Source organism: Lepisosteus oculatus, chromosome 13 (assembly GCF_040954835.1).
Source record: "Lepisosteus oculatus isolate fLepOcu1 chromosome 13, fLepOcu1.hap2, whole genome shotgun sequence".
Lineage (NCBI taxonomy): Eukaryota > Metazoa > Chordata > Actinopteri > Semionotiformes > Lepisosteidae > Lepisosteus > Lepisosteus oculatus.
The window spans coordinates 20,975,200-21,001,368 of NC_090708.1; the positions used below are offsets into that span (position 1 = coordinate 20,975,200).

The window sequence follows — 26,169 nt, forward strand, 5'->3', positions numbered from 1 at the left end:
AATTTAATCTGATGTTAACCAGTTGTGCTTCAGATATCCTATTTTTGATATAACAGTAAGTAACACTTTATAGCCAGTAATTACAGAGTTAGATTTTTGGTGCTTAAATGGAGGTGTCCTAAGAAGGGGTCCGATAGCTTGGAGACGTTGAAAACTCCCGCTTTTCGGAATACAGTAAATCCCATGATGCCCGACTGTGAACAGAGGTTTTTTCTTTATGAGTTTGAAGGATGATGGGACTACGGAAGCCTTGGAGGTTTAAACTGCATCTGCACGGCAAGGGTGACTTCCTTTGCTGGCGTTGTTCATCATATTTCACCGTGCCTCACCGCCAAGTGCAGCTCTTACTGAGCACTGGAATAATTGGGGTTTTCTTCTCCTCCGACACATATACAAACCGGGATGCTGAGGTGTCTTTAATGCAGAAAACGTTTTTTTCCGTGAAATCTCTATAAATACGAAAGAAGCAAGAGGATAATACGAAAGGTAAATAGGGTAAGTGTGGCAATCCCATATTCAGAGTGGTTCGTGGAGAAACGCGGGCCTGGGAAACTGGATTTCTGTACCCATTCAAACCGGGTTTGAAGGCATATTTGGGTAATTTATAACATTTGTATCTCGGCGGATGGCAGACGTCGCCCTCACGGAATTTTTGTTTAAATGGCTGATTTTGTTTGTTTTCAATTGCGTCACGCAGATAGCTCGCTCTGTGTGTTTATTTTGTTATTGATTTCCCAGTAAAGGGGAAAAATGTTGTTTTTTTTTATAGGTCGGGCATAGAAGCTGATATATTTTCAGTTTGCTCTTTGCTGCATTTCTTGGAGAAAACACTTAGTCCCATCCTCATGGGGCACAGCAGCATTGATGACTGAGTTACGTTCTGTATTCCTTGGGGAGTATATTTTCGAAAAACGACTTCATGTATTTTAACAAGACGGGTGACAGAATAGTTCACTTGTTTATTGCACTGCGCGATTTTTGAGAAGCTAAGCTCAATAGTTTCAGATTTATACAAGAGAAAACGAAATAAAAATGGAAACAACACCCTCGCAAGGCATAATTGCATTGTTGTCACCCAAAATATTTTCCTGTATGTCATATGGCCAATTGTAACCGACTTAAATCACATGATATTGACAGCCCGAGGAGTGTCCTAATTCTGTTGTAAGCTTCTTCATTTTAAACAGAAATTGTATAAGTAGCATTGAAATGCAACACGCGTTTGAGGGCTGCTTTTAGACCTTCATTGTGTGGTATTTTTATCTATTTATATTAAAATTGGAAGAAATTCAGAGACCTCTTACTAAGAGTGGGGTTTAGCATAGAGTAGAAGAGTTAGGTTGAGTAGTGACAGTATGAGTTGCCTGTATTTTTCCGAAAACAATATCTGCAGTATTTTTCCTTGCTTAAATCACTGATTTATGGATAGCTTTTTAAAATATATTAATTGGGTGGTTATCATGCTCCTGCTACTGAAAGACGTGTGCTCCGTTTATGCGTCTGTCTGAGAGTGTTTGTGCATAACATACTTGTGAAATGCCATTTCCATTTTAGCTCAATGAACGGAGCAGCATTCCCTTCTCCCACTGCAGAAATGGCAGAAATTAACCGCATCCAGTATGAAATTGAATACACGGAGGGCATCAGCCAGCGTATGAGAATCCCGGAGAAACTGAAAGTGGCCCCTTCGAATTCCGAGGAGCAAGAGGAAGGATTGAGGGAGACCCACCACAGTGCCATGATGCACGTGCCTGAGAGAATCGTGGTAGCAGGTACTGTAGCCGGACAGTGATGCCAACAAGAATGTGTACGCACAGCTACTGTGTCCTGTTTACAGCACCAGCTTTAAAAAAAAAACAACAACTTGTGATGTAGTAGCCTGTTGTGCCCCCAAAAGAGAGTTAAATCGTTATTCCAAAAGAGGACTTTCTCTTTCCATGTCTAGTATTCAAAACAGTCCCAATATTTCCAAATCGCAGCCTCGTGGGTTGGCATGTCTTCATCCTCAGTTCGGACTACATTGAAATGATGTGCATCAGTCAAGACATGTAGTAGTGTAGTTTCTCACTATTCAGGCTTCTTATTTATTTGTGAGATCTTGTTTATTTATGAGGATGGGAATGATGATAAAGATATTAGTTGTATGTCGTGTGATTTCAGTGTTGAGATCTAGTCACATTTAAAAATGTATGAATATTGCTCATTTAGGACATGTCTGCTTCTTTGTTGTTGGTATAACTATTGATAGTGTTGGGTTTAAGTTTTACATAAGAACTGCTACAAACTAGAGGAGGCCATTCAACCGATCTCCCCTGTTGGGAAGTTAGTAGCTGATCTCATGCAGCCTTTCTTGATAGAAGTCAAGGAGTTGGCTTCAACAACATGGCTGGGTAGGTTCTTCTTTTATTTTGCCTGTTTTAATAAAGATTGATTCTAATTGCCCCAAGTGCGTGAATTCCCTCAAAAGAATTAAGAGGGGTGTTAGTATTGACTCTTTCGGAAGCCTTTCAACACCGTGACATCCAGATTCAAAGTTTAAGATATGCAAGATTTACATCTGGCTACATGTGGAGTTTAATTCAGTTAAACATCTAAACAAGCTGAGGTCTCTGGATGAGGCCAGTTATTCTTTGACTGAAATGTCTCCCTCAGTCCCAGTGTGAATCCGGTATTCACACAGGCAGTGAGGATGTGGAGATCTGTAGTACAAAATGAAATAAAACTGTTTAATAAAGAGCTGATTTTAGAACAGCTTGAGGATTGGATGCATTTAATTTGTCTCTACAACTGATAAATAAGTATAAAAGGTAGGACCCTTCTGATGTTAATAATAATATAGCATATTATATATAATATATGCCCCCCAACTAGCTCTGTTGGTATAGCATGAAACTCATAATCTCAGGGTTGTGGGTTCATGTCCCATATCGGGCGTAAGGTTCCCTAATAACCCATATTGGGCAGCAGCAGTATGGGGGGGGCGTTGTTGGCGGTATTTGCGTGGAAGAAATCTACAATCTACTGTACTTCTGCATCTTGCTCTGTGCTAACCATATCTATATAGTGGTCAGAAATGTACAGGCATGGTCTCCATGAAGTTAATGTTTTTGAATGTTTTTAACACTACAGATTTTGTTTTTTAATGCCAACCTATTAGTCTTTGATTAGTGGTTTTACTAACAAAGCAATGCATTTACATCTGTCTTTTTTTAAGTTTGTTTGTGTTTCTCAAGGACATTTTACTTCACTCTTCTGTTCTAATAGGTGATGGCGACGATCTGCAATATTCCCGTCCAAGAGACCTCGATCTCATTCAGTCGACTCCATTAGAATCACTGGCGCTTAAAACACCACCTCGAGTCCTGACCCTAAATGAAAGACCACTGGATTTCCTGGAGCTGGATCGATCAGTAGGTTCAGCACATCACAATGAGGAGGCAAGTATATAGCGGCACTGGGTTATCTTCCATACAGCAGTTCTGCATGATCTGTAGTAACAGACACAGTGCCAGTGAATGCTTAGTTATACACTGAGCATACTCGGCTGCCTGTGGAAATGTTAGCATCCTCGGTCATCAATATTATCCATTGATATTTTTGTTCGCTACACTTATATTTAAAGAAACATACATAACAGTAGTCTTAGTTTGCTATTCTATGTTTGCTAATTTATGTATGGTATGAATTAAAAGTGAAAACATTGCCAAAAGACTGTGTAATGCATGTGCTGGGTACTGATTTGCCAACACTGGGAATTAAACAGAACATGAATATGCCAGTTAATGTAAAATTTGAGACCTTCTTTTCATGAGAAATTGAACATTGAATGTTCCCAGTGTGAAATTGTGGGGCAACTATGTTTTGTCATTTCTCGTTAGCAGCATTATTTATTTGACTTACAACTTTTATCAAAGTTGTCTTCCACTGAAACTCAACTGCAGTGGAAATCAAGTCAGGAATGAAATATCTTCCCAACTAGTATGACGTTACTTTGCAGAGCCAAATTGGTCTCTATTTCCTTCATGCGGCAGTTTGCCTGCTCTGTAGCAGATGATGCTTGGTCTCCCTTTGGTTAATCTGGAAGCTATCCCATAGCCAGTGCTGGATCAGAGTGCAGTTTACAGCCATTCTCAATGTTTACTGGCTGTGTTTTCTCACAGGTGCGATCACAGGGCCGATCACGCAGGGAGCGCTCAATGAGTGAAAACGCTGTCCGGCAGAATGGACAGCTCGTGAGAAATGACTCCATGTGAGTAAAGAGTAAGCGTTCCTCTCCACCTTTCAACCTCATAATGTCTGTTCACTTCTCCTTCTGCTTTTCCTCCATCTATACATTGTGTATTCCTTCCATTCACAGCCTTGGGGGGGGTGAGTTTCTTCTTTGCAACTTCTTCGTGTGTTCCTCATGGCTTGTGTTTGCTTCATCCATTGTAGATTTTTGCTAGAAACACGCTTTGTTGTGGCAAGTGATGCTGACTGACAGCTTTGCTCAGTAAACATTGTTTTGCTAAATGAATAAAAAGTGCAAAATGCTTAATAAGTAATGTTTTTCTTAATCTAGAAAAAAAGCCCTAACGTTAACATACATATTTGTGGAAAAAAAAAAACAATGTTAACACACTTCTTATGAAAAAAAGTGCAGAATCAGTTTTTTTTTTGTTTTCACTGTTTAACAATGTCTTATTTCCACTTGCGAAGATGATCATGTTAAAGTGACTTCGGTTGCACCTTGTGGAAGAAATACGAGTGTAGTACAAGTCTGAAATGAAGCCTCTGGGGGGACTAGTTGACACAAGGTGCTCCATCTGACTCAGCATTACAATGTGGTGCAGGAGTCAAGTCTTGATCTGTACTTAATAAGGCAATGCGCAGCTTTACATGAAGCAAAGGAGCAGACTGTGCTTCTCTTATTACCCAAAGCAGTATTGGTATGGATATTATTTTTCAAAATTTTCCTGGTCTGAATTCTGTCAAATTCAATGTTTCGCAACATTGACCTAGAGTCATGACTCTAGAAAGTTGTCTGGATTCTGTCAAATATTCGTTGACAAGCTTGCTGTTTGTTTTTTGCCGCAGCCACAAGGGCGATCTAGTGTTTTCAGGAGATCCTTCCAGGGCCTTACAAGAAGTGATCTTGTTTCCTTTTTTAGTTTCCCAGATTTAGTAATGCCGTCCAAAGGTTTTATTATGGAGAGTGACTTCAGCGAGTACATTTCACATTGTTTAGCAGTCAGTCTGAAGGAAGCAATCATTTTCTCTTTATTAGTTTACTTATTAATTGTAAAAGAGGAATATTAAAGATTACTGTGAAAGTAGTCATCTTATGTTTTCAGGGTAAGTATGCCTGTTAAACGTTTGTAACGCAGTTTCAGACTCTCTCTTGTGTGCACATGCGTGGGTGAAGTGCACTGGTTTCTTGTCTCTCTCTGACTTGGGTCTTTCTCCTCTTGCTTGGCTGCACATTGTTGGGCAGTGTGACTCCATCCCCCTCAGCTCAGGCCCGTGTCTGTCCTCCTCTTACCTCGCCGGAAGATGGACGAAACCTATACACCGCTCGCGGCGTTTTGTCTCTAATCCAGTCCACGACCCGCAGGGCTTACCAGCAGGTCATGGACGTGCTGGATGAAAACCACAGAAGGTGACTAGCTCCTAGAGGCTCCCCATCTGTAGTGTCATGTTGTGTCGAGGTGGTGTTTTTGATGTTTCATAGATTAATTTCCACTTGCCTCTACGTATTCGACCTGTATTCTACGTAGAATGAGTTAGTTCTCAGTTACTCACAATTTCAGTCTTCCATATTTCACAGTAATATTAATAATATTTAATAATAAGTAAATACGTTAACATTAAAATGAGCTTTTAAAAAAAGTAATTTCTGCACAGGCTGGCTCTACATTTACTGGTTTTGTGGCTTTACAGGTTCAGAAATTCACATTTCTAATCTTATACATCAGAGCTTCCATTGTGCTGTGTTTAGCTTGCTTTGTGTGCGTTTGTATAGCTACCATACTAAATTAAGACAACAAATGTAAGTGCTAATGTACATGTACTCATGGCAAAGGTTTTAGCAGTAATAAGCTTTTACTGTACTTCATGCATTTAATTATATAAAAGTTTAACCTCTTTTTTTTAACTTTGTAGTTGAATATGATTTTTATAGCATGGCTCTTACAGATCTTATATGGGAACATTGAACAATATTTCTGATGCAGCATAAGATGAAGTAATTTCATCCTAAATTAAGTTTTTGCATTTTAACAGTTCGTTATGTTAACCAGCTTCAAATAATATTATTTCAAAGAAGGACTTCTTATGTCAGAGACTAATTTTGAGATAGTTAAATGGATTGTTTTGAAAGCCCTGGTTTGACTCTTGGGTGATTTTTCATCAGTCTATTTTCAATGTTGAAGGACTAGGACTTGTACTGTTCTAGTACTAAATCATTGTAGAAAACTTAACACTTATTTAATGCACAGAATTTTGACCCAAATAGCCAAGAACAGTGGTTCTGAACCCTGGTCCTGGAGAAACATTGTCTCTTTTGGTGTTTGCTAATTGGTTTCAGTTTGTGAGGCATATTTGTAAATTGAATAAGCTCTTTATAACTGGTATCAGCACCTGTACCAGTTTCTGAGTTTCAAACCTGCCTTGATTCAGGTGTGTTGCTGAAATGTAACCATTTGGACCTCTGCAAAAGCAAAATTGTCTGATACAATGTCATCACCACCTGTGTCCGTTCATCATCAATCAAGAAACTAATAAGAGCTTTTTAGTCAAAAATAAGGGTAAGCCAGTTGAGGAGAGGTTACGTCTTGTTCTGCGAGCAGAAGTTGCTTGAAACTGTGTCCCTCAAGTAGAGTATTTTTTGGGGTGCACTATGTATTGGAGGCCGATATATTATTCTCCGATAAATAGGAAAATTGAATTATTATTGTTCCGATACTGGAATTCCAGACAATGATTACAATTGATAATGCGGCGTCCTATTTTTGTTTGCGCAACTAGTTTTTTTTTTTTTATCTGCACGCATTGATTCACCATTCACCAATGCAGACTTTTTCACCATTTCAGCAGAGGACAACGGAATTGCAATTTGCAACAACTGTTCAGCCGAGGTACAGCAAGGAGGAAACAAAGAAAAGAGTTTCAATACCACTAATCTAATTAGTCATTTGAAAACTCGTCATTCCAATTATTTATTTAAAGAATATGAGGCAGCTAGCATTAGCAAGAAAACAAAAACGGTAGCAAGTGCAGCGATGCCTATCCAACAGGCATTTGAAAATGACAGAAAAGTTTACAGAAAAACCTTTTTCGATTGTGAAGGATCGAGGATTCTGACAACTAAGTAAGCATCTGGAGCTCCGTTATTCTCTCCCAAGCTGCCACTGCTTTTCTGATGTTGCCTTGCCGGCTCTGTATGATGTAGTCGCTGCTAACGTCCGAGACATTAGCTTCACAACAGACATAGGGACTTCTGACGTTAGTCTGATGAGTATGCTAAGCTTTACAGAGTTTTATCTTTCGTACCCTCTTTACACATCAACTGTGGATTATAAGTGGGAACTTGTTTTAAAATGCAAAAAAGTAAAATTATCGGTATCTGTATCGGCCACGTCAAGCTGTTAATTATCGGTTATTGTTATCAGCCCAGAAATTCCATATCGGTGCATACCTAGCATTTTTTTAATCTGTGGGCCGATAGAAGAAACAAGATAAATAAAGGTCACCCCAATCAAGCCTCTCAATTAGCACTGCAGATGTAGGGCACAGGTGGTATGAAGACCAGCAAACAGTGTTCCTCCAGGACAAGTTTGGCAGCCAGTGGCATAGAATTCACCTCTGAGCTACACATAGGACTGCTAGGTATTACTGTATTTAGCTTGATTGTGTGGTGCTTTGGTACTGTCCCCCAGGGAATTGGGTAGACCACATAACAGGAGTTTGAACCCAGATCTCTAGAGGGTCTCAAGTTGAACAACATTCCTTATTGATAAACATGATTTCTTTATTCAATATTATTCTTTATTCTGGGTCATGTGATTAAGGCCAGATGGGGGTATATGGTTGTTGTTCTCTGTAGAAAGAGTACAACAAATTATATTGCTCATGCAATATAATTCTTTAAGAAGTTTTCACTCTCGTTCTGTCTCTCTTGACTGTCTTGCTGTTTCTTTTCCATTCCCTCTTTTCTGTCCTTGTGTCTTATGTGAACTCCTCAGCAGACCAGTGTTGCGTGGAGGGTCTGCTTCTGCATCTTCCTCTAACCCTCTCCACGACTCCAGGTAAACTCTTCCTGCGGGTCCCAGCACAGCCCGTTCGAAAAGTTCCCCAGTGCCCCATTAGGTTGTTTTTTTTTTTGTTTGTTTCTAGCTTTTTTTTAAATTAACCGTTTTGTCGGGGTACGCAATCTGATTCGTGTGTGTGCTTCTGAAAAACTGTCTTGAATTTCTGTGTTCTTCTGAAAAGTTGTTCTGTATTTATAGATAGTTTTTACTGTACATACTTTAAAAGATAGTGGCATCTCAAATACATTCAGATGTTCTGTAGCAGGCAGCCGTTGCCATCCTTGATTTTAAACAGTTATTTAGTCTATGTTTAAACTATGCTTTAATTTACAACTTTTTAATTGAAGGAGAACAACCTGAGTGCTTAGTGAATTTCAGATATTTACAGATATTTGTTGTAAATAATAGGAGTTTGATGGAATTACTTATCTGAATCCCAGAATCACCTTTGAATATTGCTATGATGAATTCAGCGTTCAATTAACTTTGAATTAATTAGCTGTAATTCAATTAGATTAATCTACTAAGCAATATTTCTGAAACTACATGAATATTGTTTCAAGAGAGGGATGCCAGTACTTCGGCCTTCTTCTGTATGCAGGCATACATTCTCGGCCTCTGTAGATATTTTTAAGTTTGGAAGTTCTTAATCATGTGTAAAAAAAAAAAGAACTATTTTGGGAGCTGTATCAGATAATAAATCAGTTCTGAGTAAAAACTCAGGTCTGGCTGTTGAGAGTTTGACAAGCAATAAATAGACATTTTTTCCTCCTTGAAAGGTTCGGTTTGTCAACTTTGGATTCGACATTGGAAGGGACTCCTGACGACATGACTGTTGTGGACGCTGCATCCTTGAGAAGACAGGTTCTGTTGTTGTTGTTGTTGTTGTAATTTCCCTTTTAAATAAGAACCCCTTCAGTTGCCCAAGCAGTGTGAGAAAGATTAGTTTGTTGTCAGAATCATGGGGTTCCATCAAAAGACACTAACAAACTCTAAGAAAAAAGAAACTTTGTTTAATGTGCTGTAAAAGGTCAGGTGCCTGCTTTCCGAAAACCTTTAAGTGACATCTTCATGTCAGTTTACATTCCTTAAAGTGTATGTTAAAGGAATTACGATAATCTTTATGCACTGAGAACTGTGGAACAACCAAGCATTATCATTACGAGCCTGTGCATGTCTCTGGCATGGGTTGCGTTGTCTATGACTGCTTCATTAGGGCATTCACTCACTGATGAATACTGTAGTGAATAGTGGCTGTCTTTGCAATTTTCCATACAGAGGTGCACTATTTGAACTTAAAATATTCCTTCAATGCTGCTGAAAAACCAAGGGATAAAAATACAATTCAACTTCTTCTCCAAATACAGAGATAAGTCAAACAGGCAATTAAGATCAGTTGTATTTCCTCTTTAAAATAGCCATTTGATCTGTAAAACCCTGCTGTATAGGAATATATGTGAATTCTTTAATAACCCAAATTAGTATTACATTAGAACAAATGAGGATATTTATACATGACGTCATGTGTTATTGGTCGGTTACACACTTTGAAGACCAGAACAACTGCACAATGCCTAGGTAATAAACAGGCTTGATGCTCTAATATTTGGAGGATCTAATATTGCCATTATAGAAACAAATGAAGTAAGGAACTTTACCTCGGTTTTGAAGTAAAGAAATTTGGCACTTTACTGATGTAAGATTTTTTTCTTCATCTTGTAGATCATAAAACTGAACCGGCGCCTTCAGCTTCTTGAAGAAGAAAATAAAGAGCGTACCAAAAGAGAAATGATCATGTACTCCATCACTGTGGCTTTCTGGCTGGTCAACAGCTGGATCTGGTTCAGACGCTAAGGGCACCACTGATCAGGCAGCTTCTGCAAGGAATCTATTTTCTTATTGTAAAGTGTTAAAGATGGATTGGCAAATCTACTCTCAGCACCTAGTCCCAGCACTGGAAAGACATCTCCTAGTAAGAAAAAAAGAACTGTAAGGCAAAGGGATGTTTGTTTTGTTTTAAAATGGCTATACCTGTATTATGTTTTTTTTTTTATTTTTAATGTTTCTTGTTTTAAGAGATGTCCAGTGTGCATTTACAAAATAAGCATGTTTCAGATGTAAATATTCAGGAATTTTCTTTGCATAAGCTTTTAGTGGTAAATGTTTTTTCCACAATATCTGCTTGTCCAAGAGGGACAGAGGTGGGATAGAAATCAAAGTAGCAATCATTATATTCACACAGGCAAAGGAAACTGATGTGTAAAAAACAGCAGAGGAACTTGAATGTCTGAAGTATGCCATATATAAATTTGTGACCGTAATACTCTTATTGTGTAGAACGTTCAGCTGACTGCAGATCCATTGTTTGTCTCTCTGCACCTGTTTCATTATTACACTTTAAACAATGTTTGATTGCTTTCACATGTTGAAAATAAAAGCACTGTATTGCATATTAGTTGACTGAAATCAAATGTTCCTGTACAGCATATTGAAAACACTAGCGTGATTTTTTCCCCAGCAGCAATTAGGAAGTGCCCATGCCTTTAGATGTTTATTGTATTTGTATTCACCTTAATTCATACTCTTGTTTTCTGGCGGTTTTGCTCAATTGCAACTCTATGTATTATGAGACAACAGCAATGAAGTAAACATTTTATGTAAATAAATGGTGGCAATAGCTCATGCATGTAGGTTTCTTTGGCTGTTTTCGTAAAACCTTTTTGCTAGACAGTCCGTTACACTATTTCAGTCTTATGGGTGGGTGCGTGGGAGCCCATTTGTCCATTTGCTGTCAGAAAGACACTTACTTCTCCAAAGGATCTCTGCATCTGAGAGCTTCTCTAGGGCTCAGAGTACGACTACACCCTGGCTGAAATGCCAGTCCATCACAAGGCACATAAGCAGGACAATAGTGTACCAGTTAACCTGGCCAGGCTTGGCCCCTGGGGTTTGGGATGTGAGATGATATTGCAGCACCTGGAGAGATCTCTTGCAGACATGGGGAGAAGACAGATCTGGAGTGGGCAGGCTGGTGTGCAAGCAGGATTCTTCAGTCTCTTCTAAGCAGGAGCAGCCCCTGAAGAGCTGGGAGCAGTTACTAAATTTTACCGTTAAGTCAATATCAAGCTGATTTAGGTTGAGTTGAATTGGTATTTAAATCTGCAGATACAATAACCCTCTTAAGAACAGGATTGCCAATCCTTGATATACATATTCTCCTATGCTGGACTAAATCCCAAGCCAGAAGAGTTGTAAGGCAACAGTTCTAATTACTATGCCACAATGTCTACCGTGAGTGTTTTACATTAGAGTCTCCCAGTCAGGCAGTACATTCTGATCTGAACTGCTCCAGAACTAAAGAAATGGAGCAACCCACAACAGTTTTGGAAATAAACTCAAGAGGAGGGTAAATCAGATATTTAATTATTTTTTTCAAGATGTCTGATAATTGACTAATTGTCTTCTTTTTAACCAAGGGAATAGGTTTAAGGTCCAATGCTTCTTTATATCCCATGGGTCAGTGTGCAAAAAAAAAGCAATGTTTAAGAGGGCTTCTCTTAAGCAGTTTCATTAGTTAAATAAAATGATTGTCCAATTAACTACAGTAATAGCTGTGGTGTAGGGAAAATTGAAAGATCAATTTAGACCTTGAGGACCACATTTTAAGAGCTCTTCTCTGATTAAATTATTTTAAAAACATTCTGATATTTGATGATAAAATACTTATAATACAATTGGGTAAATGTAAGATTCCTTCTCTTTCCTGTGAACGTCTGTTTCAGCTAGCTTTAACCTTAATCCAGGGTGATGCTGCACATTGGTGGCGGTGGAGGGGAGTCCCCATTACCTGTAAAGCGCTTTGAGTGGAATGTCCAGAAAAGCGCTATATAAGGGTAAGCTATTATTATTATTATTATTTTTATTATTATTATTATTATTATTATTATTATTATTATTTATTTATTTATTAATTAATTAATACTAACCATGTGAGTAAATGTCCCATTTTCATTTCTTGTGTGAGTGCCAATTGTATCCATCATGAAATTCCGCTCCAAACCACAAATACTCAGGAATATATACATTATAGGTAATCGGTAATGTTGGAGTACATATAAGTTAATTGTTTTGTAACGTCACAACTTAAAATTTTCTTTTTTTTCAATACCACATAACGAAAACCGGATTAGACGTAGCCGGAACTAAACTTCTTATGTTCTTGAATGTGGTAGGGAATTGTATTGGTGGTGCACGCTGTTACTGAGACGTGATGTCTGTTTTACAAGCGGGTCGTATACTATCTCCTTTAGGAGTCCACTTCCACAATGTGTGTCGGAGTGTTCTCTTCATGCAAACGCGAGATAAGAAGCGATGGATGAAATCGTATATGTTTTTGATGGAAAGAAAAAGAAAACTTGAAGGACCACCGCCACCAACTCCCCGGTAAGGCACACTGTGTTTCCCGTGGTATAGAGATCGCGTCAAGGCCACTGCCGTCTCTGATGTTACAATGGTGTACAAATGTTTTACATTCCCTATAAAGTTTTTCGTTGTGCTTAAATAATAAACACAGTTTAAATAAAGTGGTCACATTTATTAACTTTATTCAAATGGTATATTTGGGACAGTCGTGACTTCTGATGTTGTTAGTGTTTTCCAGACTGCTATCTGTAAGGTGTGTAGTTTTAATTTCAGAAGCATACTGTGGTTAAATTCCATAATACACCAAATGTCAGGTGAAACAGAATAAACTGCTTGTGCAGTTCTTACCATTAAAACTTCAGTATCATTTGGGTTACCTCAGAACTCGATCTTTCATGTAACAGCAGAGATGTTTATAGTTATAGTTTGTGATCCATCCATTGTCATGAGTATCAGATTAAAAGGAAGAATCGTGTCATTACATCACATATTTTAAACTATAAAAGTTTGCGCGGTATCCCATCTCCCAGTATTTTCGACAGTATTTGCGCTTGGTCGCATGGGTTTCTTGAGGTAGTTTGCTTCCACAGTAGATAATGTAAATTTGTCCTCCTAACTTAACAATATTACGGTTCCGAAGCGTGGAACTGTCAGATGAAAACTAAATCACCTTACTTATTTAACATAAGTAACTGGAGACTTAGTGGCACAGTTACAGTGCTTCACGGATGCAATCTTTGCTGCCGCTCACCTATTAAAGACCGTTTTGCAGGTAGTTATTTCATGGTCATAGTATACTGTTAATGCATTTTCTGCCAAGCTTTCGCATTTTATATTGCTGTGAAAGTTAAAAGTACTTATTTCAGTGGTGTTTATTATCCCCTTTTCTCCTGAAACCGCATATGTATGCGAAAATTGAATTTAGGTAACAAATATGTATTTTTGTGTCGTCTACAGTTTCTGCAGAAACTGGAAAGGAAACAGAATATCTCCTCTCATCAGTGTAAAGCATAAATCTGTGTCACCTGCTTGCAATAACTATTTCATGTTTTTGTCAGCTCTCACCAGCCGAACTGGGACTATCATGCAGAAATTCAAGCCTTCAACGCTAGGCTCCACGAGAATGTTTCCCTCGATCTCCTCAAGACTGCCTTTGTTAACCCTTGCTACATCCGGTCTGAAGAGCTGAACCGTAAGGAGCTGGGTCTGGATAAGGAGGCCGTCGCTCTCAATCTGAAAAGCAACGAAGAGCTCAGCAGCCAGGGCCTGCAGTTCACTCAAAGTTACCTTGCTGACTGGTGCAGAGGCACCTACCCAAGCTTGCCAGCAGAGGGCGTGGGCGCCATTGTGAAGTATTTGTGTGAGCCGGACACCGTGTGCCATGTGGCAAGAAATCTGGCTGTGGAGGACCTCACACTGAGTGCCCAGTTCCCTGTGCCAGATGATGTGCTGCACAAGACCTTTTTTGCTGTGGTAGGAGCACTGCTTCAGAGCAGTGGGCCACAGAAAGCTGGGTATTTTAGCCGGGTACGTTTTTTATTTAAAAACAATACTCATCTTTACTTCAGAAAAGTCTGAGCTGTGCTTATGCACTAGAAAGTACTCTTTATCAATATTCAGATCTTCCTGATGCATTCTTTAAAGCATTTTATTATGGTCCCTTTTGAAGCAAATGGTCTACTGATATACTGCTGTGAAAATGAATGACTAAAGCATAACCCACGCTTCTACAGGAATATGTCAACTCTTTGTTAGCCAAGCTGTACTGCAGAGGCCGATGTCGGTCCTGTGAAGCAGACTTGCGATATAAAGATAAAGGGGGTGTCTGCATCAACTCTCTCACTGCACAGCCTGTGAATAGGCGATTTTGGTGTGCAGTCGCAGATGAAGTGGTCACAAATCGCAAATGTGCAACTGTCAATTATTGTGGTTGTACTGTATGTATATACACACAGACTATTAACAGAAACTCTGAGCAAAGTCAAGTTTAAAGGTATTTTGGACTTTGAATATTGATTTGATTTTTTATTATTCGTGGCTAGCTGTGAGCTACATGAAGGGTTTGTGTGTGTAAGTGCTAAATAGGCTCATTAGTAAGAGTGCTGATGATGAGGTGACTTAGACTGTTACATATTAATGGGAACCAGTATGGACCACTTACCAACACACCATGGCCTTTGTGACCTCGGAGACTGGACGTGCTTGCCTCTGGTGGACTTGCCAGCAGTGGATCTGAGTCATGTTTAGTGATTAATAATTGCTTACACTTATGTAGCACTTTTCTGGACACTCCACTGAAAGCGCTCTGCAAGTAGTGGGGACTCCCCTCCACCACCACCACCAATGTGCAGCATTCACCTGGATGATGCGGAGGCAGCCATAGTGCGCCAGAACGCTCACCACACATCAGCTATCAGTGGGGAGGAGAACATAGTAATGAAGGCATTATTAGGAGGCCATAATTGGTAAGGGCCAATGGGAACTTTGGCCAGGACGCCGGGGTTATACCCCTGCTCTTTTCAAGAATGGATTTTTAATGACCACAGAGAAGGACTGCAGTATATTATTTTTTTACAGCATTGTGTCCCTATCACTATACTGGGGGCATTAGGACCCACACAGACTACAGGGTGTGCACCCCCTACTGGCCCCACTAACACCTCTTCCAGCAGCAACCTTAGTTTTTCCCAGGAAGTCTCCCATCCAGGTACTGACCAGGCTCACACCTGCTGAGCTTCAGTGGGCTGCCAGTTGTGAGTTGCAGGGTGATATGGCTGCTGGCTAGTGATGTGTACAGATAGAGTGTAGTACAGACATGTAGAACGAAACGCTCATTGAGACGCAGGATGAAGTGTGATGGTCCGGGCAGGAGTGTCTAGTCGCTACAGATCTCTGCTTGTAGTGTTTAATAGCCACATGATCTCTTGGAGCTACACACTGATCAAATCCCGGGACACCCCATTCTGCTGGGTCAGTCTGGCGAGATGGCACATGTCCTGATGCTGCCCATGTCCCAGCGGCCTTCTTGCAGGAGGAGGATGTGACAGCTATGTATCGGATGCCCTGCTCGCCAGGCGTGAGCCCCCTTTGGCATTTGTAGGATATGTAAGGACAACATCTAGGGCTTAGGAAGCCATGAGCAGGAACATGTGTGACGAGGCTCATTGAGATAAAAAGGACAGGAGCCCACAAGATAGCATCTGTCTGGAACTTGGTGCAAAGCACCTGTCACAGATGTGCAGCTTGTATTGTTTCTAACTGTGGTCAGTCCGTATAATGAATTCGCCCATGCCGTGTCTGATTTATAAAACACCAGTGCACCTGTTACAAAAGGATTGTCATTTTCTTGACAATCACCTTGTAAATTTGTTGCAGTTATCAGTGATAATGTTTTGTTTGGTGGCACGGTGGTGCAGTGGTTGCTATTGGTGCCTCATGTCTCTAGGGCCCTGGGTTAAATTCCTGGAGTGCTATCTGCATGGAGTTTGCATGTTCTCCCTATCTTCTTGTGGGATTCCTCTAGGTGCTGTAGTTTCCTCCCACAAGTCCAAAAACATGCTGGTAGGTCAATTGCCTTCTGTAAAATTGGCCCTAGTGTGTGTGTTTGTCTCTGTGTGTGCTCTTTTTAAAAGAAAATACCCACAGCGTATGAAAGCATTGCCTTGTTCTCCGCAGGATTTCTTAGTAACCCAGCTGATTGGCAAAGATCTGTTTGAGCTCTGGAGGGTCTTTAACCCAATGGGTCTACTGGTGGAGGAACTGACCCGCAGGGAGATCTCTCTCCCAGAGCCCAGGATAACAAGACAGGCCGGAGTCAGTACTGTGCTTCCTCTCTACTTCGTTGGGCTGTACAGGTCTGTATGAAAATAATTCAGGTTGAATTTCAGTTCAGTTTAAAACAAAAGACCCTTCGGTGCTTCCGTCCTGCAAACACTGGTGTTTGGAGGCCAGCTTCCTCATGCGCATTTCTGAACCTTCCTGTATTACATTTAGCAGTATCTTACAGATAAGAAACGACTTTCCTTTGGCAGCACGGGTTAGCTTGTGCGGTATACTTGCATTGTATTAAAAAAACAACAATCATCTCTTTTTACTTCCTGTACCTTCTTAAATTGCCATCTGGGGAGTAATCCTGAGGTTAAGGAACAAGGTTGGTGCTTTGAGCTTCCTGCTTTGAACTTTAATTCCTGACTCTGCCACCAACACACGTGTGTGTAACCCCGTGCCACTTTCTTAACTTCCTTGTGTTCTGTCCCCTGGAAGAGATGTCAGATTGAGGTCATACTGTAAGAGTTCCACGGCAGAAAGATGTTGATGCCTGTACCCCTTAATCTCTTTAAGCACATTGCTGAAAGGCTTCCTGGAGGCCCACACACCTGCTGGGACTTGTTCCTACAAAGCTTTGATACGGAATTGAAACTTTGATTGACTTCCTACTAGGATTACAACTCTTTGACCGTTTTCAGCTCTTAAAAACAGGCTGGAGGTTGCCTTCTTATCTATTTCATTGCATAAGTAAAATCGCAAGCGTTTGCGTAGAAAAGGAATTATTCCAGTCAACCCCTGCAAGTTCCATTACGGTTTCAATTAGGTAATTAGTTGATTGGCTGGAATGAAAACTGGCAGGCGTGTGGACCTCCATGACCAGTATTGCGAACCCCGGCTCTAATCGACGTCCGATCTCCACAGAAGGCGGGGTTGTCTCGCAGGGAACAGTGTGGGCTGTTTCGGCTTCGTGTATCGTGATCTGGTCCCTGTCGTATTTGCAGTGATAAGAAGCTGATCGCCGAGGGACCCGGTGAGACCATTCTTGCTGCAGAGGAAGAAGCAGCAAGAGTTGCACTCCGCAAGATCTATGGCTACACAGAGAACAGGCGCCCCTGGGACTTTTCCACACCAAGAGAGGAGACAACAGCAGCCCAAGCCATCGGCAGCAGTTAGACAGCCGACAGTGCTGCAGCTGTACTTGGGCTGTATAATAATCATCTGTTCCATGTGGAGAGGGTGAACGTGCTCAGGTCTACGTTATTTGTAAATGGACACAAATCTATTGTCTGTTAAGTCTCCAGTTTTTTTCAAAGGATTAATACCGATCTTGTGAATTTCTTGATTGTTCATTGATATTTGTGAGAGCGTTCAGATTTTTAAAAAAATACACTTCAAAATGATCATGAGCAGATGGTGGGTGTATATTAACTGGAAGGCAGTGTGTTCCAAGTGTACTTCAGTTTTATTGTCACAGATATTCCCATTCTGTAAAACATTAAATAGAACAACAAAAGTGAATACTGATTTTTTTTTTAAATAGTGCAAAAATAATTCCAGGGGTAAGAAACCAGTAGGCAAACACTGCTGTATGATTAGGATTTCAGACAAGAAGCGGAGAGATAGGTCTCAATGGGATTTTACCAATCATGGTACTGAAAAATCGTCGCCTTGCTGAAAATAAGAGACTGGGGATGACACAGGTGAGACTTTGTTTGAAAAGGCCTTTTAAGTGGATATACCTCTCAAAGTCTTTTAGTTTTGAAAACTGTTGTAACAAAATATTTTAATTTAGGGAGAAAGTCTTCTTTTCTTGGGTTTTGGCTAGATGGATGTTACTGTCAATGGAGTGATTTCTTTAACAGACTGTTTTTCTGAATTCTAATGATCAATGAAGATCCTAATTAAATTGTGTAGTTGTGTGATTAAACTTCACGGCCTCTCCTCCTCTTTGAGGTGCCGCACAAGCATCCACAGATTCCTGCCACTATCTGCAAAAGACTAAAAATGATTTCCAGCAGGGCCACAACACTCAATCCGGAAAAGGTGATAAGGTGCAGATTTACAATCTGGCTCTCGTCCAGGTTCGTGAAAGAGTGCCCTAGAGGAACCCAGGTCCCGTTTCCCTCTCCTCCAGTGCTGTTATGACAGCCGTCGAACTGCAGATACCATCCAATGTCAAAATTCAACGTGGACAAAGAGCTGGAAAACAGGCCCCAGACAGTTCTTAGACAACAATGAACGGAATCAAAACTTTGTAAGGCTCAACATGTGGCCCTTCCAGTCCAGACTTTTACAAAGAGCTCCTTATTTACTTGTGTCTATCCAGTCAAAAGTATTCTGGGGCATCCTGCAGTCACAGCCTAGATGGGCCAAATTTGTAACCTTTCTTACCTTATTAAGTGACCATCAACAGAGTCAACGTAGTTAACTATAGTGCTGGTTGTATTGTAAATCTGGATCGGAGCAGATTGGAATGAACTCAACCAACTCAGATCAGCTGCTGTTTTCCAATGAATGCAATAAATATTGGTGGCTTCATTACCACCTAACCCGCTAATATATCAACCGAAATTTAGAAATGTTGCAATTTGTGCCGGATCATTTTAATTGTAGATAATCCTTACCTGATGTTACCTAAACTGAAAGTGCAAGAAGATAATCCAGCATCGGGATCCTGGCAAATGAGAGGACCACTTGCAAGGGCGATCAGCGATATCAGCACACAGTAAATGGCACCGACGATGCTGATTATACAGAAGAAGGCTGACAGAAGCATCTGGGAAAAAAAACAAAAGTGGTCTTCATCATCCAGAGGTGTGGTACTAGAAGGAATCGCCTGAATTTCGGGATTAGGGACTCCTGTCACACGAAACTTGTGTAGATCATTTACAGCACTTGAGTACAAGTTACTGTAGAAGCGAGTGAGTCATCAGCTAATTGGTCTCCAAATAGAAACTTAAAGTTCACCTTTTAATCATGTGGCGACACGGTCCTATAATTATCCTCGTGAAGAAACGGACACCTTACCCCAGTTCGGGAGTTACAGCTTCCCCTCTTTTTTGCAGCAAAAGTCATTGCTACTGCAGGCAGAACCTATCAAAAGGGAAAAAAACAGAATTTGAATTGTTGCTTTTCTGCGGATTAATGCTTTTGTTGGGTGTGTTTTATGATTGTCTCTGTCTGATTTTATTTTCTGCTTTATCTGTTTTACAAAAACATATCCAGTTCCATCAGCCTTTGATATTGTTTCCTGGTTTGTGTGAGCCACAAAGCATGCAGGACTGGAGTTTTGCATGCGAGATATTTCCAGCCCAGATCTTGTGTCACTGTTGACAGGGATTGTTCGGCTCTCCACAGAGCCGGGAGACCAGGCCTGATGAATCCGGCTCCTGCAATGCAACACGATCCTGTCGGCTGTTTTGAAGGAATTCAGTCGGCCGTCTTCATCAGTGCTTAGCCTGTTGTGTACATCTGACTCAAGGAGCTCTGAGACAGATCATGTGCAAAGAAAATGATGCAAATGGCAACAAGTTCTTTCGGATGTGTCAGAAACGTGGGCTTGGTGATGCAGTCTGGCTGTTGCTATGAAGCCAGACTACGCTTCAGAACAGAAGAACAGTTACAAACGAGAGGAGGCCTTTTGGCCCATCTGGCCTGTTTGATCCCAGGATCTCATCCAGATGTTTATGTGAAAGAAGCCATTGTGTCAGCTTTAACAACATGGCTGGGTAGCTTGTTCCACACCCTACTCCCACAACCCTTTGTGTAAAGAAGTGCCTCCTGTCCTGATTGGAGCAGCTCATCCGGATATTTATTTGAAAGATGCTGAGGTATCAGCTTCAACGTCATGGCTGGGTAGCTTGTTCCACACTCCCACAACTCTTTGGCTAAAGAAGTGCCTCCTGTTCTCAGTTTCAAATGCACTTTCAGCATATTCATTCTACGCAGGGGCACACAGCAATAAAGTTGGCTTTCCAGTATAATGCTAATGGACATGGAGTGGGGTAACTGTGTCCTACATTTTATATAAAGATCATGTCTTTTTGAAATACATGAAATAAAGAAACTCGTATGTTCAGCTTGTCTGTAATTAAGAGGAACAGAGTTCTACAGGTGAGCAGCACGACAATGAAAAACTCTAGTTCTAACTTACTTCCCAGATGGGCTAAGAGTCTTCGGGTTTTGGTCCAACATAGGAAGTCAATTAAATAATTAACCTCATTATTATTCTTAATTAGACTTTCAAAAGCTTTTTCTTAACATCTTTCACAGTTGATTACTGAAAGAATAGACTTCAATAAAAGTATAGTTAGCTATAAAACACCTTAACACCCGATTAGAAGTATTAACTGTTAAATAGTACGACCAGTTAAGCAATTAAGAATGGGTGGCACACTGGTGCAGTGGTTACCATTACTGCCTCATGGCACTGTGGTGCATACTCTCCCCGTCACACTTCAAGCGTAGTGTAGTGTATTTAATCATAAACAGTTTTTTAGCGCTCTTTTCATAAATTGCTTACATTTACTATGACTAAACATCTATTAACAGATTATCAAGATTCAACGAACTGACAAAGGTGGGAGTGACAATATATCAAGCATGCCCACAATGAGCTTTTTGTCCTGCTGCAGAGGTCTAGTTGGTTGCATTTCAGGCAGGTATGTGAAAAAGACTAATAGAGAAATTGTATATGGCCAATAAAGTGATCTTTATTTTTAAGACATTTTAAAAACATGCCCCCCAAATCAATTTCAACTGAAACTGAAGTCAGCTACCGTTTGATTATTAACTCTGGAGCAAAATCAGAATGAACATGGCTCCCCCAGAAACAAGGTTAGGAACAATTTTATTTAATGGATGGTGATCATGATACTGATTTCTTTCTTTCAGTTTAAAATTGCTGTAATATGAGGCGACATGGTGGTGCAGCGGTCAGCATTGGAGAGTTTGAATGTTCTCCCCATGTTTGTGTGGGGTTTCCTCACGCAGTCCAAAGACATGCTGGTAGATGAAAACGTTTCTGGGAAAACTGGCCCTAGCGTGCATGTTTGTGCGTGCGTGTGTGTGTTTGTGTCTGTCTGTGTCCTGTGATGGACTGGAGTCCTGTCCAGGATGTATCCTGCCTTGCACTCGTTGCTTGCCAGGATAGGCTCCGATGTCCCTGTGAGGCTGTGACACTGAGTTCAATAAAGTGGTAAGAAAACTGACGGATGTAATATGTTGAGAATGTCTGGTGTGAGAAAGTCCTCTGACAGCTGCATTTTGAGGAGATGAGGAAATGAAGGGAGGAGCGGTGGCTCTGTGGCTAAGGATCTGTGCCTGTGGCTGGAAGGCTGCCGGTTCAAATCCCACAGCTGGCAGAGGAATCCTACTCTGTTGGGCCCCTGAGCAAGGCCCTGAACCCCAACTGCTCCAGGAGTGCTGTACAATGGCAGACCCTGTGCTCTGACCCCAGGGGTATGTGAAAAGATAATTCCTAATGTGAGAAATTGTAAAGGGTTAATTAAGTGATGTTATTATTATTATTATTATTATTAATAATAATAAACATGCCATGAAGTTGGAGACCCTGTCATCTATGAGATCAGAAATTCTACAGCAGTCTCGTTGATCTCTGGTCAGTTACACCACAGCAGTTTATCACAGATCATTCTTTCTAGATTAGACTTGCAACTTAATGCTTTTCATCATGAATTTCACAGACTCTGTTGCATGCATCTGTGGTGATCAGTGCTGTTGCCTCACAGTTCTTTGGTCCTGGATTTGATTCTGACTTTGAGCAACGTCTGTAAGGAATGTTAGGTTTCTTAACTAATATCTCTTCATTCTCCCTTTATGTGTGGACTGCTGTCCTGTCCCGGGTGTAATCCCAGCTCACCCCAGCTGGGCTTCAAGAATGGGCTCCATGTTGCCATAACCCTTAGCAGGGCTTCGTGATAAGGGATCGATGAATGAAGTAAACTCTTAACACAAATCTCCTCTGATACTTACAAGGATACCACCTCCCAAGACTCCTGGGAGCCACCACTCAAAGCAGGAGACAGGCTTCTGGAACAAGCGTCCATCCATGGAGTAATCCGCAAACAGCGGGAGCAGGTTGAATCCAATGGCGAGGATGCAGAGAGAAATGAGGAAGAATCCATTGCAGGAGGTAAACCCTTCACAGCAAGTCATGTTGAAGCCCCAGGAGACAGCAGCTGACAAATCTTCAGATTCCTCAGAAGCATACAAATGCTTCACGTCTTCTTATTATAAACTCTTCCTGGTTAATCATTATCTAGAAAACAAACACTTCCTCTAAGGTGCCCAGTCAAGACTCCATTTAAGAAGAAAGAAATTCTTTAAGAAAATGCTTTGTTCATACGTGTAATGTGTGAGTGACTTGAAACAACCATTTGCGAGCTTACATAACGCCCTCCTTACCAGATGACATTTGATTGTACAACATTCAAAAGACACTTTTGTAAAGCATTTTTTAGATTATTTTTTTATTTTTACATAGTGGGCATCAGAAGGAACATCTTTCCAGATCACAAACATTTCACAAACCTGCTATTGGGATAAGGAGAGGGACATCAGCGCAGCCATTTCATTGCCTTTGTGTCCAGAATTCAATTCCAGTCTGGGATACCGTCTGAGTACATTTCCCCTGAGCTGAGAGGGTTTTTTCAAAAGTGCCCTGGCTTCCAGCCTGCGTTCCGAAGACATGTTCTTAAGGTCAATTGGCATCTCTAAGCTGTCCCACATAGAGTGTATGTTCCCTGCCCAATCAGGGTGTCCGTTGCAGGGTTCAAGTTCAAGTTTATTGTCATTATACTCAAATACAGTTATATGGTCTAACGAAATGCTATTTAGCTAGCTCTCAGACGATAAGAAGTACAAAAAAACAACAATACAATTGTATAATAAAAGAAAGACAGACATCAGGCAGTGTGCAAAATAACAACAGGCAATGTACAGAACAACAAAAGGTAACAGGTAATGTGCAAAACAACATCAGATGTGCAAAATCATACATCGACAGAATTAAATAAAGGATAGAAAATTATGGGGAGTGAGCTTTTTGACATGTGAGGTAGATTTCAAGGTGTGTTTGAGTTTTTGGTAAGAAAGAAGACACTGTGAGGTTCAGACTGTAGGAGAGAGAGGCTGGGAGTTTAATAGTCTGATAGTGCGGGGTAAAAACTGTCTCTGAGTCTGGTAGTCCAGGCTTGAATGCTCCGGTGCCATTTTCCAGATGGTAGAGGGTCAAACAGTCTGTAGCTGGGGTGTGTGGGGTCTTTGATGATGCTTTTAAAGTTTTTGATTTTTTTTTGCAATCCATTTAAACGCCCCCACCAAAATAAAATGTCTGCATTTTCAGATGGTGAACAATGACACCAAGCAAGTGAAAAGAAACAAAAATTCAGAAATTATGAATACCCATAGCACAAATTATGCTGTGAAATAACAATAATAATAATAATAATAATAATAATAATAATAATAATAATAATAATAATAATAATTGCTTACACTTATATAGTGTTTTACAGGTAATGGGGACTCCCCTCCACCACCACCAATGTGCAGCATCCTCCTGAATGATGTGACGGCAGCCATAGTGCGCCAGAACGCTCACCACACGTCAGCTATCAGTGAGGAGGAGAGCAGAGAAATTAAGCCAATTCATAGATGGGGATTATTAGGAGGCCATGATTGGTAAGGGCCAATGGGAACTTTGGCCAGGACGCCGGGGTTACACCCTTACTCTTTTCAAGAAACGCCCTGGGATTTTTAAAAACCACAGAGAGTCAGGACCTCGGTTTTACGTCTCATCCGAAGGATGGCGCCTGTTTACAGTGTAGTGTCCCCGTCACTATACTGGGGCATGAGGACCCACATGGACCGCAGGGTGAGCACCCCCTGCTGGCCCCACTAACACCTCTTCCAGCAGCAGCCTTAGTTTTTCCCAGGAGGTCTCCTATCCAGATACTAACCAGGCTCACACCTGTCAGGCTTTCCTTGTCCTCTGATATGTGCAGCTTTATTGCATTTACAGTATTGGTTTGTGGAATTGCCCATATCTAAAGATTGCCAGTCATGAGGAAGGAAAGTGATGTTCATTTTTAAATTTTATGGAATAGGGTGATAGGACTGATTGCACTGGTTGTGCAATCATTAACAACCTCACATGAGCTGACGTCAGGACTGGTGCATGTACCACATCAAAATGCTTAACTGGGTTGACAGAGCTAAATGGGTGGTATGAAACACTATCTGTGTTGCTTTGTCAATATCATCATATATGTCATAAAAAATACCCATTATCACATAGGACAGCCTAACACTGCAATCAGTGATCAGCAAATCATCAATCATCAATGTTGAAACTATGGGTGGAACTAGATTTATATTTTGAAATCTCGAACAAGAGTGAATATAGCATCTGTGGTGATACAACATAATATGAAGAAACGAATCAGTTCTTAGAAAGAGTTCCTCATCACTATTGAAGAAGAAAAATGACTCAGTTTCTTGAATATGATAACATTTCCTTATTTGTAGCATGTGGAAATTATATTTCCTTCTTGGTCTCAACATGCATTATTTTATGTCTTTCTGGTGAAAGTACAAATAAAACTTTTTATGGTGTTTACAACCAGGTTCACTCAGTTGTTGCACGATGACAACTATAAATTATTGACACGTGTAACGTTATAAAAATCTTGAGATTTGCTTTAGAACCTGCTGTAGTAAGACATTCCCTTTATTAAAGATACAGTTGCCTTACTTCGCCTTGGCTCAGAGTCTGCTTAGAGAAATTACATTATACAGTCAATTTAAATAATTAAACCAACGATATTACTGAGAACGTTTGTATAACAAAAACTCGAAGACTCAAGGCCCTGCAGAGATCCTGGTCTTGAAAAACTAAGCATCCGGTTATTCTGAGTTTCATGCAGTCACGTAAAACCCAATTCTTTCACCATGAATATTACAGATTGAAACTAAATGAAATGATAACGACAGATTCTCAAAGGGTCTTAAACACCTGTGCTTCCGAGGTGGATGCAAAAAGCACCAGTAGCATCCTGATTCAGAGTGAAGACTCGTGTCTTCACAGCCGGATCTCAGATGTTTCACAATGGCGTAGAGAGAAATACCACATCAGCATAACAGCTCTCAGTTCCTCCTTCTCACTTCATTTTTGAATGCAAGTTACAGTAAATTATGAGATTACTTTTGGATTAACTGATCATCACCACGTCAGTGCTGAACTTCATTTGAAAACGTGCAGTTCTTACATTTTATAACCAATTAATATGTATAATGGACAGATAACAAGTATGTCATAATGCAGATCACACATACAGGCAAATTAACACCACGATCTGACAAACTTAAAAAAAAACATGAAAGGTAGAAATTTCTATTACGTCTTTTCAGTATTCAGTACGGCAGGATTTAAAATCATTTCATTTAAACGGTCAGTGCTTTGATAACTATCACAAAGCTGACAGCACCATTTAATAAGGGCACCATTTAAATAGGAGAGCTGGAATTTTCCGATCTTTCTGGGTGGAGAGGCTCTAGTACATCACTACCAATGAAGGCAACCTATGTGGAACAAGAAGCTTGCAGACTTAGAGAAAACAGTACTGAACTTTTCACCGTCGATTACAGGACCACGATCAATTCCTCCAAC

The 26,169-nt window shown here is 40.5% G+C and overlaps 3 protein-coding genes across 3 annotated transcripts; 2 read left to right on the forward strand and 1 right to left on the reverse strand.

Annotated features, from left to right (window-relative positions):
• Positions 1 to 265: 265 nt before the first annotated feature.
• mffa (mitochondrial fission factor a) lies at positions 266 to 10,974 on the forward strand. The gene is made up of 7 exons (XM_069197535.1): positions 266 to 495; positions 1,555 to 1,772; positions 3,265 to 3,437; positions 4,161 to 4,249; positions 5,474 to 5,638; positions 9,068 to 9,152; positions 10,011 to 10,974. Exons 2-7 carry the CDS (start codon positions 1,559 to 1,561, stop codon positions 10,140 to 10,142), a joined length of 858 nt encoding a protein of 285 aa, XP_069053636.1. The 5' UTR covers positions 266 to 495; positions 1,555 to 1,558; the 3' UTR covers positions 10,143 to 10,974.
• A 1,540-nt stretch (positions 10,975 to 12,514) lies between these two features.
• mrpl44 (mitochondrial ribosomal protein L44) lies at positions 12,515 to 17,996 on the forward strand. The gene is made up of 4 exons (XM_006637889.3): positions 12,515 to 12,731; positions 13,769 to 14,237; positions 16,386 to 16,564; positions 17,480 to 17,996. The coding sequence occupies exons 1-4, from the start codon at positions 12,559 to 12,561 to the stop codon at positions 17,649 to 17,651; spliced, it is 993 nt and encodes a 330-aa protein (XP_006637952.2). The 5' UTR covers positions 12,515 to 12,558; the 3' UTR covers positions 17,652 to 17,996.
• On the reverse strand, positions 17,922 to 23,177 carry LOC102697570 (transmembrane 4 L6 family member 20). Its single transcript, XM_006637981.3, has 5 exons — positions 23,031 to 23,177; positions 22,473 to 22,758; positions 19,506 to 19,571; positions 19,103 to 19,254; positions 17,922 to 18,677 (listed from the first exon to the last, which is right to left on the reverse strand). Exons 2-5 carry the CDS (start codon positions 22,653 to 22,655, stop codon positions 18,401 to 18,403), a joined length of 678 nt encoding a protein of 225 aa, XP_006638044.2. The 5' UTR covers positions 22,656 to 22,758; positions 23,031 to 23,177; the 3' UTR covers positions 17,922 to 18,400.
• Between the last annotated feature and the right edge of the window lie 2,992 nt (positions 23,178 to 26,169).

Excerpts from the sequence above, each read along its gene's own strand:
- mffa (XM_069197535.1), top strand. The coding sequence starts at position 1,559 with ATGAACGGAGCAGCATTCCCTTCTCCCACTGCAGAAATGGCAGAAATT. Across the intron at positions 5,639-9,067 it reads CTGGATGAAAACCACAGAAG|GTTCGGTTTGTCAACTTTGG; the intron begins GTGACTAGCTCC and ends CCTCCTTGAAAG. Across the intron at positions 9,153-10,010 it reads CTGCATCCTTGAGAAGACAG|ATCATAAAACTGAACCGGCG; the intron begins GTTCTGTTGTTG and ends TTCATCTTGTAG.
- mrpl44 (XM_006637889.3), top strand. The coding sequence starts at position 12,559 with ATGTCTGTTTTACAAGCGGGTCGTATACTATCTCCTTTAGGAGTCCAC. Across the intron at positions 14,238-16,385 it reads AAGCTGGGTATTTTAGCCGG|GATTTCTTAGTAACCCAGCT; the intron begins GTACGTTTTTTA and ends TGTTCTCCGCAG. Across the intron at positions 16,565-17,479 it reads TACTTCGTTGGGCTGTACAG|TGATAAGAAGCTGATCGCCG; the intron begins GTCTGTATGAAA and ends TCGTATTTGCAG.
- LOC102697570 (XM_006637981.3), bottom strand. The coding sequence starts at position 22,655 with ATGACTTGCTGTGAAGGGTTTACCTCCTGCAATGGATTCTTCCTCATT. Across the intron at positions 19,572-22,472 it reads TCTTGGGAGGTGGTATCCTT|GTTCTGCCTGCAGTAGCAAT; the intron begins GTAAGTATCAGA and ends CCCTTTTGATAG. Across the intron at positions 18,678-19,102 it reads TTCAGTTTAGGTAACATCAG|CTCTTTGTCCACGTTGAATT; the intron begins GTAAGGATTATC and ends CCTGTTTTCCAG.